This window comes from Saccopteryx leptura, chromosome 7 (assembly GCF_036850995.1).
Source record: "Saccopteryx leptura isolate mSacLep1 chromosome 7, mSacLep1_pri_phased_curated, whole genome shotgun sequence".
Lineage (NCBI taxonomy): Eukaryota > Metazoa > Chordata > Mammalia > Chiroptera > Emballonuridae > Saccopteryx > Saccopteryx leptura.
The window spans coordinates 56089930-56106867 of record NC_089509.1 but is presented as its reverse complement, the minus strand read 5'-3'; the positions used below and the strand labels follow the sequence as shown (position 1 = coordinate 56106867).

At 33.0% G+C, this 16938-nt stretch overlaps 1 protein-coding gene across 1 annotated transcript in view; it reads right to left on the bottom strand.

Annotated features, from left to right (window-relative positions):
• UBR3 (ubiquitin protein ligase E3 component n-recognin 3) overlaps positions 1-16938 on the bottom strand; it is a 236238-nt gene that overhangs the window by 50853 nt on the left and 168447 nt on the right. The window contains exon 30 of the mRNA XM_066345546.1: positions 13396-13481. Within this exon, the coding sequence (XP_066201643.1) occupies positions 13396-13481 (86 nt within the window). The remainder of the gene's footprint in view (positions 1-13395; positions 13482-16938) is intronic.

The window sequence follows — 16938 nt, the reverse complement described above, 5'->3', positions numbered from 1 at the left end:
TGTATTTTCATAAAACTATAATTTTAGAAGTCCATAAAAATACTGCTGTTAATTATATGTGTTGTTCCTAGCCACTTTGATGTTAGTGATTTTTTTTTTAGTGTTGATTTCTGGATACTATCTAAGTGCCAATGAGTGATAACCATTTCTCTGATAGAAAAATTGGTATGCCCTTGTGTGTTATATGACAATAATCACATACTCAGTGGCTAACAGTTGGAATACAAATTCTTTCTGCAGATTCATTTGCGGGTTTATGAAGTGTGTTACAGTATTTTCCTTATAGCCTAGTTTTTAGCATTTGCCAACATTTGGAATTTTGAACAATTACACTGTGATGTGGCAGTTTTGCAGGTATAAATATGAACATATAAGGAAGGACAGATAAACTCTCTCCCCTTTTTTTATTTCTAAGTATCAGACATAAAATTGAACTGATATTGAATAAATTATACTTTTTCAAATGATAAAGTTGAAGAACTTTATTATTTAGGTTGATTCAGTCATATCAACAAGACAAATTAAAAAGTATTGTTTAACCTAATGACTGAGATATATTATAATGCTGTTCTTACAGAACCAATTTGGAGCTTGAATTAATTCATCGAGGAGGCAATTTGTGTTCAGTGTGTGGTGCAAGCGCAGCTGGCAAAAGGTCCTGTTTAAGTAAGTATTAAAGAGTGGTAAATTAAAAAAATATTCTATGTTATTTTTGAAAGCATATGCAGACAAAGTGATCTTCTGGTGTATTTTCAGTTTCTTTTTATGCTATATATGATCAGTGTTAATAGTAATTATATGCTTTAAATGGTTAATCTTGAACTTAGAAGAATCATATGCATATTTAGCTCTTTCTATACTGTGATTACTCTGTAAATATTTGTCATACTAATTGATCAGATTTACATTGGTTCTAAAACAATATATTATTCTCAGCTATAAAAAAATAATCCTTGGGCTTGAATTTTTATATTGTCTAGATTTAAGAAAATATTTTTATAATGACAATTTATATTGCCTACAGATTCCTTTCTATATAGTAGCTGCTGTTAACTAAGAAAGGTATTTATCCTCTATTTTGATATGCACATTAAAACATATTAAAATAGTGTTTACTTTTATTTATGAATATACTCTATATTCTAAAATGGCCTGATTATTTAATACTTTTTGTAAGGATGTAGTGGAGAGAAGTGTCATTTGGATCTTAAAGTAGACTTTGCATGAACATGGTTTTGATGCTATCACAAGTCATTGTTTAGAGAATTGATGTGAATACAGGGAATAAGATTATTTAATGTCAGGTGTAACTATTGGTCCCAAATCACTGGCGTTAAAATATTAATGTGAATGATACAGGAAATAAAAATTGTTTAAACATAATGTATTCTTTTGAAAATGAATATATTTATTAAGTGCTAAAATATTAGTAATTATTAAAATTAAGTACATAATTGATTTAAAAATATATATACATTATTTTAAAAGGATATATGTGATTTTAGGACAATTTCAAAGCAAAGGACTTACCAAAAACACCTTGAAGTTTCAAACATCAAGATACAAAGTTATGTGAAATTTCAACTGAGTTACTTTTAAAATTCTTCCTAGTTATTTAGATTTTGATATTTTATTTTGGGTTATCACTTGATTTCTAGAAGTTTAAGGTTTTAAAAGTTATTTTTTACTTAGTGTTTAGTATTTAGTGACCCCTTGATGTATATAGTTAAGCCCTATTTATACCCAATGATTTAGTATATAGTTTAAAGGGGAAGATGTTGATACATAAGAGTTTTAGCTTGTAGTCTGTTTGAATTGGCAGGAACTATAACTTTACTTATATAGATTATTTTTGTTTACTTATTGATGTTTAGCATTGGCTGATAATAGTTAAAATACTGTTATATTACAAAGGGGTAAATGAAGGAATGTCAGTTTTATGTTCAAAACTCTACTTTTTATTTTTTTTTCCTCTTAGGTACTTAAATTTATCCAGAGGTTTGTAAATGATGAATTTATTCAGAATCCTAAAAATGGTAGTAAAATTGTAGCAGCAAATACTTCAACTATTACACTTAATTTAAATTTAAATTATTACACTCAATTTTAATTTAAATTATTAAATTGATAGTTACTTCCGAACTTTTATTTCTTTTTATTTCTCCTGTAGTAAATAAGAGATTACATTATCCCAGTATAGAAAAGGCATGATAAAGCTCATTCTAAATATAAGTTAATACCATTTTGGGTTTTCTTTTCTTTCCTTTTTTTTTAATCAATTGTTCTTTTTTCCCCAGCTTTATTGAAGTGTGATTGACAATGAAAAAAATATATGTATTTAGGTTGTACAACAGTGTTTTTTTTTTATTTTTCTAATGATTAATGATTATTCAATTGCTTATGCATTATTTATCCTAATATTAAATAATGTATGTATACATAAGTCATGTATATAGAATATATTGTATGTCATATGAAACCCCACCATTTTGTAAGTGTATAAACTTACTGTATTTGTTATTTTGTTTAAACTTAACTCACACCTAATTTAAGTTGAACACTAGAACTTAATTTGATGGTGTTTTATAGGATCTTAGATCAATTATCTCCTTTTTTCATCTTTCAGTAGAACTTTAATGGTACTATAAACAGAAATTCTGTATTTTCTTTAGATACTCTTATAAGTCGGTCTTCCCCTTTCTTGTTCTTTGGCTCTCCATTACCTCTTAAATATTTTATTTAAAACTTTTAAAAATTAATTTTTTTTTCACAAATTTATTGGGATGACATTTGTTAATAAAATTATATAGGTTTCAAGTGTACAATTCTATGATATACCATCTGTATATTGCATTAAAAATATTTTCCATAATATTTTGGAGTAACAGTGGGAAAATGCTCCACTAATTAAGCAAATGATAAGGGAAATTCCCTATTTGGAATAATATTTCATCACAACTCTTTGATGAAATTGAAGATGAGTTTAGTCAAAGATTTAGTAAATTTTGTCTGAACAGTTTGATTAATATCTGATAGATAATTTTGGACACACACACAGGTGGGAGGAGGAGTCCAAAGTGGGGGTAGGGAGAAGATTGTTCTTATAACAATGAAAGCAGAAAATGTTACTGGCAAATTTACACTGAGTAATCAAAATAAAATTGTGTACTTATATATTTAAGCAGAATTTGTAAATACTGAGCTAAAATGACCAGTATTTAGTCAAAATAAAAGTTTATTCTTAAATATATGTCTGGAAATTTTTCCACAGTAAAGAATGAGAAAAAAAAATTTCTTACATGAGAAATGGAGGGCAGAGACAGACTCCCACATGCTCCCCTACTGGGATGCACCCAGCAATCCCCTTACCAGGGGATGCTCTGCCCATCTGGGGCTATTGCTCCATTGCTCTGTTGCTTGGCAACTGAGCTATTTTAGCACCTGAAGATAGACCATGGAGCTACCCTCAACACCTGGGGCCAACTTGCTCCAACCGAGCCATGGCTGTAGGAGAGGAAGAGAGAGAGATATATAGAGAGAGACGAGAGAGGGGGAGAGATGGAGAAGCAGATGGCTGCCTCTCCTGTGTTTCCAGACGAGGAATCGAGCCTGAGACTTCCATATTCCAGGCCAATGCTCTACCACTGAGCCAACTGGCCAGGGCCAAGGATGAGCAAAATTAATTCACATAGCAGCATATTATTGTATTTTAATAATACCTGAAATCTGTAGTTTTTAAGTTTGTAAAGTACTTTCACATAAATAATTTCATCTTTAGAGTGACAATTTGAAATAGGTGTTCTGTCTTTTTTATAGAAAAGGAAACTGAAGTTCAGAGTGATTGCTTTACCAAGTCATACAGCTGAAAAATGTCAGAGCTTGCACTTGAACCCAGCTTTTGTGAATCTAAATTCAATTATGTATGGCATATCTTTTGCTCTTAAGTGTCCCAAAGATACTCAGAACCTTTAATAACTTTTACCCATGGGCTTAGTCAAGGATATCCTGCTGTTCATTGTTGCCTTGGGACCTGTCCAGGCTTTACCACACTAACCCTCTTGTTATCTTACCTGTTTCCTTATAGAGAAATTGAGATTTTTCTCCCTGTGGTAATTCAGTGAGTCATTTGGCTAGTTGAGATTTTTTTTTCATTGACAATTATTTAACCATTGGTAATTTCACATATAGGACTAAACCCTTGATCTGAAAATGCAGACCCAATTAAGTTTACTTTAGGAAAAAAGAATTTTTTTTAAGTGAGAGGAGGGAAGATAGACTCCCACATGTGCCCTCACTGGTATCCACCTGGCAACCCCAGTCTGGGGCTAGTGCTCGAATCATCCAAGCTATCCTCAGCACCCAGGGCCAACACTCAAACCAACTGAGCCGCTGGCTGTGGGAGGAAAAGAGAGACAGAAGGGGGAGAGGGAGGGGAAGAGAAGCAGATGGTTGCTTCTCCTGTGTGTACCCTGACTGGGGATGAAACCCAGGACATCCTCACACTGGGCCAACACTCTATCCACTGAGCCCACTGGCCAGGGCAGAAAATTTTAATAGTGGTAAAATTTAAACTAGAACAAATTTATAAAGGTCTTTAGGACAATTCTCTCTTTTATATGTATCCCTGTCTTAATGACTAATATGAATTATACTAAGAAATAATCTACTACCAGTTCTCAATTTCTTACATGTTTTCAAATAACTGACAAAGATGCAGAATTTCCAAGTTCAATGAACATCTGTTCAAAAGCATTTAAAAAAGATTTTCACATGTAAAAACTTTGGGTTTAGTTTCCTTAAGTAATATTCCTGAAATCGTAAAAATTGGCATAATGTTGTTTCATGTGTATGGATGGTACTCATAACCATACATGCAAATCTTTAATTTTACAATAAAATTAGAATTATATTTTTATTTTATAGATTTTTTTGTGTAAAATAGTCTTACTTTAAAGTTGAAGACTATAGAAAGTATTGTTAAATCTTAGTTTTTTGTTCTAGCTGAGACTTCTTATGAAATCTTAGTTTTATTTATTTTTTAAGGACAGATTAGTCTTTCAGTGGTGTTTTCTGTTTTAGTAATGATATGTCTGTGTTGTGATTAAGCACATGATAGACAATATCTTAGACTTGTCACAGATGTAAAGAAAGAATTTGGAGCCCTGGTCAGTTGGCTCAGCGATAGAACATCGGCCCGGTGTGTGGAAGTCCTGGGTTCAATTCCTGGCCAGGGCACACAGGAGAAGCGCCCATCTGCTTCTCCACCCCTCCCCCTCTCCTTCCTCTCTGTTTCTCTCTTCCTCTCCCACAGCCAAGGCTCCATTGGAGCAAAGTCAGCCCGGGCACTGGGGATGGGATGGCCTCTGCCTCAGCCCTAGAATGACTTTGGTTGCTACGGAACAACACCCTAGATGGGCAGAATATTGCCCCCTAGTGGGCATGCTGGGTGGATCCCGGTCGGGCACATGCGGGAGCCTGTCTCTCTGCCTCCCCTTTTTCTCACTTCAGAAAAATACAAATAAATAAATAAATAAATAAATAAAATAAAAATAAAAAGGAAGAAAGAAGGAAAAAATTTGGTTAGGTATTTCAGAAAATAGACTTTGTTGTCCAGAGAAGTTGCTAGAGCAACCAGCATGGGGAAGAAGGTAGGAGCAAGTAGGTCAAGCACTACTGTAGTAGAGTTGAGAGGTCAGTTCCTGTAGAGGCAATGAAATTAGGGCTGATTAATTGGCCTACATTTTGGTTACTGTGCCACTGTGTTATTATGACAGAAAAGGAAGAGTATAAATTCATAAATTTTATGCTTCTATATTATGATTTTTATAGGATTGTTGGTTTGTTCCTACAATATTCAGTATAGTTAAAAAATCCCATTATATATCAAGCACTGTGCTAACCTAGGAAGTACAAAGAATAAAAGACACAATTGTCTTTTCTAGGAGAACTCACAATCTAATAGAGAAGTACAAGTAAAAAATAATTACAGGGCTGTATAAAAAGTGCTAAAATAGTTAACTTAAGGTATAGAGAATGCAGAAAAGTAAGGTATGATCACATCTGCCTCAGGTATATTAGAGAAAACTACAGAAATGTACTTGAGCTGGCAATGAATCTGGTTTGCTCTGAAGACAGGAAGGTACCATTGTAGGCTGAAAGAATAGTTTGCAAAAACAGAGACAACATGATAGGATGGGGAAGTAATTGGGAAGGAGAGTAGGTTAAAAAAAAACCTGAAAAAGAGGATGAGTTAGCTCATGAAGGGTTTTCTGGGCCTGTTTCTTCAGTGGTTCACCATCCAGTGATGAGATAATGAGAGTAGATTTATTGTTTACAGGTATTGGAAGAGGGTGATACAACAAATTTAAAGCTGAGAGTACTCTTTTGAATAATCCAGGTGAGAAATGGTATAGCAGTGGGGTAGAGCAAAGGAGGATGGATTACAGAAGGCAGAATTACTAGGATTGGTAATTAGCTGCTGTGGAGGGCAAAGACATGGGAGATGACTGTCCATCTTTTCCTTGGATGTTTGAATGGACAGTGATGTCATTCACTCAAACAGGGATTATAAGAGGAAATGAACATTGGAGCTGGATTGGGTTATATAATCAGTTTAGTTGTGGTTATATTGATTTTGTGGTGTCTGGAACATCTGAGGTACTAGAGAAATGTGTGAGTGGTAAGTATTGGTAGAGGTGGAAGTCCAGCTTATGTGAAGTAATGTGTGTAGAATGAGAAGGAATGAGGACTAAGAAGGAATCCTTTTCCATTCTTAGGGAGAACGCCATCTGTTAGGGTTTAGTAGAGGAAGAAGAGCAGGTACAGGTAGCTGACAAGGCACTGGGGAGAACCAGGGAAGAGTGGTACTGAAAGTTCAGGGGTGGAGAGAGAAGAGAGTTAAAAAATATATGTTAATATTTTTATAGAGTGTTAGTTTTATGTAGAGGCCTAATGTTTCTAAAATAGTATAATCTCTAATTCTTATAATATCTCAAATTACTGAAGTATAATATATATAGTTTCTAAGAATAAACTTCAAGTAATAAATTTGAGATATTATAAGTAAAATTAGAGATTATGACTATTTTAGAAACATTAGGCCTCTACATAAAACTAACACTCTATAAAATTATTAACATATATTTTTTAACTCTCTTCTCTCTCCACCCCTGAACTTTCAGTACCACTCTTCCCTGGTTCTCCCCCAGTGCCTTGTCAGCTACCTGTACCTGCTCTTCTTCCTCTACTAAACCCTAACAGATGGCGTTCTCCCTAAGAATGGAAAAGGATTCCTTCTTAGTCCTCATTCCTTCTCATTCTACACACATTACTTCACATAAGCTGGACTTCCACCTCTACCAATACTTACCACTCACACATTTCTCTAGTACCTCAGATGTTCCAGACACCACAAAATCAATATAACCACAACTAAACTGATTATATAACCCAATCCAGCTCCAATGTTCATTTCCTCTTATAATCCCTGTTTGAGTGAATGACATCACTGTCCATTCAAACATCCAAGGAAAAGACGGACAGTCATCTCCCATGTCCTTGCCCTCTACAGCAGCTAATTACCAATCCTAGTAATTCTGCCTCCTGTAATCCATCCTCCTTTGCTCTACCCCACTGCTATACCATTTCTCACCTGGATTATTCAAAAGAGTACTCTCAGCTTTAAATTTGTTGTATCACCCTCTTCCAATACCTGTAAACAATAAATCTACTCTCATTATCTCATCACTGGATGGTGAACCACTGAAGAAACAGGCCCAGAAAACCCTTCATGAGCTAACTCATCCTCTTTTTCAGGTTTATTTTTTAACCTACTCTCCTTCCCAATTACTTCCCCATCCTATCATGTTGTCTCTGTTTTTGCAAACTATTCTTTCAGCCTACAATGGTACCTTCCTGTCTTCAGAGCAAACCAGATTCATTGCCAGCTCAAGTACATTTCTGTAGTTTTCTCTAATATACCTGAGGCAGATGTGATCATACCTTACTTTTCTGCATTCTCTATACCTTAAGTTAACTATTTTAGCACTTTTTATACAGCCCTGTAATTATTTTTTACTTGTACTTCTCTATTAGATTGTGAGTTCTCCTAGAAAAAGACAATTGTGTCTTTTATTCTTTGTACTTCCTAGGTTAGCACAGTGCTTGATATATAATGGGATTTTTTAACTATACTGAATATTGTAGGAACAAACCAACAATCCTATAAAAATCATAATATAGAAGCATAAAATTTATGAATTTATACTCTTCCTTTTCTGTCATAATAACACAGTGGCACAGTAACCAAAATGTAGGCCAATTAATCAGCCCTAATTTCATTGCCTCTACAGGAACTGACCTCTCAACTCTACTACAGTAGTGCTTGACCTACTTGCTCCTACCTTCTTCCCCATGCTGGTTGCTCTAGCAACTTCTCTGGGACAACAAAGTCTATTTTCTGAAATACCTAACCAAATTTTTTCCTTCTTTCTTCCTTTTTATTTTTATTTTATTTATTTATTTATTTATTTGTATTTTTCTGAAGTGAGAAAAGGGGAGGCAGAGAGACAGGCTCCCACATGTGCCCGACCGGGATCCACCCAGCATGCCCACTAGGGGGCAATATTCTGCCCATCTAGGGTGTTGTTCCGTAGCAACCAAAGTCATTCTAGGGCCTGAGGCAGAGGCCATCCCATCCCCAGTGCCCGGGCTGACTTTGCTCCAATGGAGCCTTGGCTGTGGGAGGGGAAGAGAGAAACAGAGAGGAAGGAGAGGGGGAGGGGTGGAGAAGCAGATGGGCGCTTCTCCTGTGTGCCCTGGCCAGGAATTGAACCCAGGACTTCCACACACCGGGCCGATGTTCTATCGCTGAGCCAACTGACCAGGGCTCCAAATTCTTTCTTTACATCTGTGACAAGTCTAAGATATTGTCTATCATGTGCTTAATCACAACACAGACATATCATTACTAAAACAGAAAACACCACTGAAAGACTAATCTGTCCTTAAAAAATAAATAAAACTAAGATTTCATAAGAAGTCTCAGCTAGAACAAAAAACTAAGATTTAACAATACTTTCTATAGTCTTCAACTTTAAAGTAAGACTATTTTACACAAAAAAATCTATAAAATAAAAATATAATTCTAATTTTATTGTAAAATTAAAGATTTGCATGTATGGTTATGAGTACCATCCATACACATGAAACAACATTATGCCAATTTTTACGATTTCAGGAATATTTACTTAAGGAAACTAAACCCAAAGTTTTTACATGTGAAAATCTTTTTTAAATGCTTTTGAACAGATGTTCATTGAACTTGGAAATTCTGCATCTTTGTCAGTTATTTGAAAACATGTAAGAAATTGAGAACTGGTAGATTATTTCTTAGTATAATTCATATTAGTCATTAAGACAGGGATACATATAAAAGAGAGAATTGTCCTAAAGACCTTTATAAATTTGTTCTAGTTTAAATTTTACCACTATTAAAATTTTCTGCCCTGGCCAGTGGGCTCAGTGGATAGAGTGTTGGCCCAGTGTGAGGATGTCCTGGGTTTCATCCCCAGTCAGGGTACACACAGGAGAAGCAACCATCTGCTTCTCTTCCCCTCCCTCTCCCCCTTCTGTCTCTCTTTTCCTCCCATAGCCAGCGGCTCCGTTGGTTTGAGCGTTGGCCCTGGGTGCTGAGGATAGCTTGGATGATTCGAGCACTAGCCCCAGACTGGGGTTGCCAGGTGGATACCAGTGAGGGCACATGTGGGAGTCTATCTTCCCTCCTCTCACTTAAAAAAAATTCTTTTTTCCTAAAGTAAACTTAATTGGGTCTGCATTTTCAGATCAAGGGTTTAGTCCTATATGTGAAATTACCAATGGTTAAATAATTGTCAATGAAAAAAAAATCTCAACTAGCCAAATGACTCACTGAATTACCACAGGGAGAAAAATCTCAATTTCTCTATAAGGAAACAGGTAAGATAACAAGAGGGTTAGTGTGGTAAAGCCTGGACAGGTCCCAAGGCAACAATGAACAGCAGGATATCCTTGACTAAGCCCATGGGTAAAAGTTATTAAAGGTTCTGAGTATCTTTGGGACACTTAAGAGCAAAAGATATGCCATACATAATTGAATTTAGATTCACAAAAGCTGGGTTCAAGTGCAAGCTCTGACATTTTTCAGCTGTATGACTTGGTAAAGCAATCACTCTGAACTTCAGTTTCCTTTTCTATAAAAAAGACAGAACACCTATTTCAAATTGTCACTCTAAAGATGAAATTATTTATGTGAAAGTACTTTACAAACTTAAAAACTACAGATTTCAGGTATTATTAAAATACAATAATATGCTGCTATGTGAATTAATTTTGCTCATCCTTGGCCCTGGCCAGTTGGCTCAGTGGTAGAGCATTGGCCTGGAATATGGAAGTCTCAGGCTCGATTCCTCGTCTGGAAACACAGGAGAGGCAGCCATCTGCTTCTCCATCTCTCCCCCTCTCTCGTCTCTCTCTATATATCTCTCTCTCTTCCTCTCCTACAGCCATGGCTCGGTTGGAGCAAGTTGGCCCCAGGTGTTGAGGGTAGCTCCATGGTCTATCTTCAGGTGCTAAAATAGCTCAGTTGCCAAGCAACAGAGCAATGGAGCAATAGCCCCAGATGGGCAGAGCATCCCCTGGTAAGGGGATTGCTGGGTGCATCCCAGTAGGGGAGCATGTGGGAGTCTGTCTCTGCCCCTCCATTTCTCATGTAAGAAATTTTTTTTTCTCATTCTTTACTGTGGAAAAATTTCCAGACATATATTTAAGAATAAACTTTTATTTTGACTAAATACTGGTCATTTTAGCTCAGTATTTACAAATTCTGCTTAAATATATAAGTACACAATTTTATTTTGATTACTCAGTGTAAATTTGCCAGTAACATTTTCTGCTTTCATTGTTATAAGAACAATCTTCTCCCTACCCCCACTTTGGACTCCTCCTCCCACCTGTGTGTGTGTCCAAAATTATCTATCAGATATTAATCAAACTGTTCAGACAAAATTTACTAAATCTTTGACTAAACTCATCTTCAATTTCATCAAAGAGTTGTGATGAAATATTATTCCAAATAGGGAATTTCCCTTATCATTTGCTTAATTAGTGGAGCATTTTCCCACTGTTACTCCAAAATATTATGGAAAATATTTTTAATGCAATATACAGATGGTATATCATAGAATTGTACACTTGAAACCTATATAATTTTATTAACAAATGTCATCCCAATAAATTTGTGAAAAAAAAATTAATTTTTAAAAGTTTTAAATAAAATATTTAAGAGGTAATGGAGAGCCAAAGAACAAGAAAGGGGAAGACCGACTTATAAAGAGTATCTAAAGAAAATACAGAATTTCTGTTTATAGTACCATTAAAGTTCTACTGAAAGATGAAAAAAGGAGATAATTGATCTAAGATCCTATAAAACACCATCAAATTAAGTTCTAGTGTTCAACTTAAATTAGGTGTGAGTTAAGTTTAAACAAAATAACAAATACAGTAAGTTTATACACTTACAAAATGGTGGGGTTTCATATGACATACAATATATTCTATATACATGACTTATGTATACATACATTATTTAATATTAGGATAAATAATGCATAAGCAATTGAATAATCATTAATCATTAGAAAAATAAAAATAAAAAACACTGTTGTACAACCTAAATACATATATTTTTTTCATTGTCAATCACACTTCAATAAAGCTGGGGGAAAAAAGAACAATTGATTAAAAAAAAAGGAAAGAAAAGAAAACCCAAAATGGTATTAACTTATATTTAGAATGAGCTTTATCATGCCTTTTCTATACTGGGATAATGTAATCTCTTATTTACTACAGGGAGAAATAAAAAGAAATAAAAGTTCGGAAGTAACTATCAATTTAATAATTTAAATTAAAATTGAGTGTAATAATTTAAATTTAAATTAAGTGTAATAGTTGAAGTATTTGCTGCTACAATTTTACTACCATTTTTAGGATTCTGAATAAATTCATCATTTACAAACCTCTGGATAAATTTAAGTACCTAAGAGGAAAAAAAAATAAAAAAGTAGAGTTTTGAACATAAAACTGACATTCCTTCATTTACCCCTTTGTAATATAACAGTATTTTAACTATTATCAGCCAATGCTAAACATCATTTATCAATAAGTAAACAAAAATAATCTATATAAGTAAAGTTATAGTTCCTGCCAATTCAAACAGACTACAAGCTAAAACTCTTATGTATCAACATCTTCCCCTTTAAACTATATACTAAATCATTGGGTATAAATAGGGCTTAACTATATACATCAAGGGGTCACTAAATACTAAACACTAAGTAAAAAATAACTTTTAAAACCTTAAACTTCTAGAAATCAAGTGATAACCCAAAATAAAATATCAAAATCTAAATAACTAGGAAGAATTTTAAAAGTAACTCAGTTGAAATTTCACATAACTTTGTATCTTGATGTTTGAAACTTCAAGGTGTTTTTGGTAAGTCCTTTGCTTTGAAATTGTCCTAAAATCACATATATCCTTTTAAAATAATGTATATATATTTTTAAATCAATTATGTACTATAATTTTAATAATTACTAATATTTTAGCACTTAATAAAATATATTCATTTTCAAAAGAATACATTATGTTTAAACAATTTTTATTTCCTGTATCATTCACATTAATATTTTAACGCCAGTGATTTGGGACCAATAGTTACACCTGACATTAAATAATCTTATTCCCTGTATTCACATCAATTCTCTAAACAATGACTTGTGATAGCATCAAAACCATGTTCATGCAAAGTCTACTTTAAGATCCAAATGACACTTCTCTCCACTACATCCTTACAAAAAGTATTAAATAATCAGGCCATTTTAGAATATAGAGTATATTCATAAATAAAAGTAAACACTATTTTAATATGTTTTAATGTGCATATCAAAATAGAGGATAAATACCTTTCTTAGTTAACAGCAGCTACTATATAGAAAGGAATCTGTAGGCAATATAAATTGTCATTATAAAAATATTTTCTTAAATCTAGACAATATAAAAATTCAAGCCCAAGGATTATTTTTTTATAGCTGAGAATAATATATTGTTTTAGAACCAATGTAAATCTGATCAATTAGTATGACAAATATTTACAGAGTAATCACAGTATAGAAAGAGCTAAATATGCATATGATTCTTCTAAGTTCAAGATTAACCATTTAAAGCATATAATTACTATTAACACTGATCATATATAGCATAAAAAGAAACTGAAAATACACCAGAAGATCACTTTGTCTGCATATGCTTTCAAAAATAACATAGAATATTTTTTTAATTTACCACTCTTTAATACTTACTTAAACAGGACCTTTTGCCAGCTGCGCTTGCACCACCTGAACACAAATTGCCTCCTCGATGAATTAATTCAAGCTCCAAATTGGTTCTGTAAGAACAGCATTATAATATATCTCAGTCATTAGGTTAAACAATACTTTTTAATTTGTCTTGTTGATATGACTGAATCAACCTAAATAATAAAGTTCTTCAACTTTATCATTTGAAAAAGTATAATTTATTCAATATCAGTTCAATTTTATGTCTGATACTTAGAAATAAAAAAGGGGAGAGAGTTTATCTGTCCTTCCTTATATGTTCATATTTATACCTGCAAAACTGCACACATCACAGTGTAATTGTTCAAAATTCCAAATGTTGGCAAATGCTAAAAACTAGGCTATAAGGAAAATACTGTAACACACTTCATAAACCCGCAAATGAATCTGCAGAAAGAATTTGTATTCCAACTGTTAGCCACTGAGTATGTGATTATTGTCATATAACACACAAGGGCATACCAATTTTTCTATCAGAGAAATGGTTATCACTCATTGGCACTTAGATAGTATCCAGAAATCAACACTAAAAAAAAATCACTAACATCAAAGTGGCTAGGAACAACACATATAATTAACAGCAGTATTTTTTATGGACTTCTAAAATTATAGTTTTATGAAAATACATTGTGTAACTATTGACACTGCTAAGCATCAGTAGTATTGTTCATATAGATCTGAAATTATAAAAGTATTTAGCAATTATTAGCTTAAAGAATATGAATAATTAGTAAATAGACATTTCAAAGATCAAACTGATGCTGAATCTAAAGATTTACTCAAAAACAGTAACAGTAAAATAGCCACTTTTGCAAAAATAATAAATAAAAATTCTGAGTGATAAATTGTATTTTTACTTCAACAATATTAATAAACTTAAATACACCTTTATTTGCTACAACCCAAACTGAATAAACTTGTTTATATTCAAGATACGCATCTGACATCAACAGTGGGCTATCCCCCATCTTAAAAAAAATTAAGCTGCCGAGTTTCAAGCTTACTCTTTGCAAGTGAATTCAAGAAAGAATATTATGCTATTTATTTAAAATAAAACATTTTAAACTGGTTTTGATTGTATTTTGAACAAGAATGTCTTGAAACATTATTTTTATATATATTTACTTATAAATGCAAACTGTCAAAATATTAATATTCCTAAATCTGTACATTTGCCACCCATTTCCTAAGGAATGCTTTAATCCTCTCTACTTGTTGGGAGGGTAGAGTCAGGAGGAGGAAGAAAAGCAATTTAACATTGATAATGTTCCTGCTCAGAGCTCCATCTGGTTGCTGCTGATAAGGGCATCTGTGTGACAAGGAAATTTTCCACCCTTCAGGCGATTTGCATTGCTCACTGAACTTCTAAAAACCTACCAGCAAGGAAGCAGGGACAAGGATTTCATATTAGTGGACAGAAAGCGAGCGGAGACCAGCATGTGTTCCTTCATCAAGGGAATATAAATGAGATCAATATATTTTGTTTTCACAAATCTTCTGTTGCCTAATCTGTAGGAAAAAATTAATGGCTATATTCTCTTATAAAAACTAAGATTTCCTAGAAAGTACTTTTAAAAGAGCTAACCAGAAACATGATCAATTCTTACAACAGAATGTCAGAACTAGAATGTCAACTTTTATTTCAGCATAATTTGCAAAAATATTCATTAAAATATAAATACAAAAACAATTCTGTTTACTCAATCATCAAATAAGATACTTCAGACAAACATGTTACCAGGAATTTAAAGAACAATTGAAAGAAAACCACTAAATGTAATTAATTATATCAGATATGGTAGGATAATCTCCTATACAGCATTCTTTCTGAATTAAAAAGAACTACCTATCCAAAGGGTTAGTATCATGTAATAATATTTAAAACTTTAAAAAGTCAATGTCAGAGGCCTAACCATCAGCTTTTTTTAATTTCACTGACAACAAAATCAGTCCTTTGAGACTTGTTAGAAAAAAGAAGACACAAATGCATCTTGTGTCCTGTGTCTGATCTTTCCTCATTGCTAAAAATCACAATACAATATTTTGTTTCTGCCCTTCTAAATAAATGGATGATGTTAAAATAAAGATGTGCTGGGAGCATGAGTTTTCCAAACATTCCAACAATGTCTTCTCTGCTGCTCTCAGAAAATCTTCCAAGGCTTCATCATAAAAATAAAATTAAAAACAAAGAGATACTCATCGTCCTACCGGGAAGGGGAAAAAAAGCTCTAAAACAATATTAAAGAAAACAATTTTACGGAGTCGTTAACCACCAGAAATATTTTGTTTATAAACAAAATATGTAAGCTCCCCAAAGAGCAAACAAAATTATGCAGGGAGAAATTCAGCTCTGGGAAACTAGGGTTGTAATCCATTCAAATCACTAATGTCAAATCAATAAACTTGTATATTCTAATAAACTATACATTTCAGAATCACAACATTTGATTCAAAAGTTAAGTAATTCAAATTAAGTTTATTTCTAAATATTTTGCTTAGATATCTAAGCATTTTATATATTGCTAAATATTTTAATGTCTACCTTTTAGGCATAAAAATAACCATAATCTATAATCATAAGTACTTGTGAAATCAAATTATATGCTAGGCAGAAGATAATTACAAAAAATCTGGTTTCCTACCTTGAGAAATTTACACCTCAATCAAATATAATACAAAATACATTTCTTTCCTTCAACTCATGATTTTGTTTTCTGGGTCAATATGGTTTTTGTTTGTTTTCTCTTTAATGACTAAAACTTAGAGACGGCATGTAATCTTACTGAAAGTTTTGCAACGGTCTAGGTTATTTTAACAAAAGGAAAATGAGGTTTTAAGGTTTATATACTTTCTCTTTCAGAATCATTATTTTGCTGCTTTAGTGTTTATCAATAAAATCAAAGAAAAATGGAAGAAGCGGAGAGCATATTTCTCCACATAATACACTTAGTAAATAACATTTGACATTTGTCCCCACTTCTTTTTAAATTTGATTTTAAAAGTTTCTTGCAATATCACAGCAAGCTGTATTCTATAAATTATTTATGTATTTAATCCAACAAATAGGAATCTAAAACTTCAACTAAACTAAATTTAAACCAAATTATTAGATCTATCATACTATAACAAAATTCCATATATAGATCATTCCCACTCAGCCAGGATTTTCTTATGTCAATCCTAATAAAATCAAAGGCCTAAATACATAATCAACATAAGCGTGTGTGTGTGTGTGTGTGTGTGTGTGTGTACAGCCATACACTGCATAATGACAGTTCAATGACAAACCGCATACACCACAGTAAGCCCTTAACATTATAACACAGCTGAAAAGTTCCTGTCACCATGTGACATCATAGCCATCCTAACATCATAGCAAAATGAATCACGTGTCTGTGGTGATGCTGGTGTGAACAAACCTACTGAGCTGCCAGTCATATAAAAGTACAGCACATACAATTATGGATAGGACATCATACATACTTGATGATAAATGTCTATCTTACT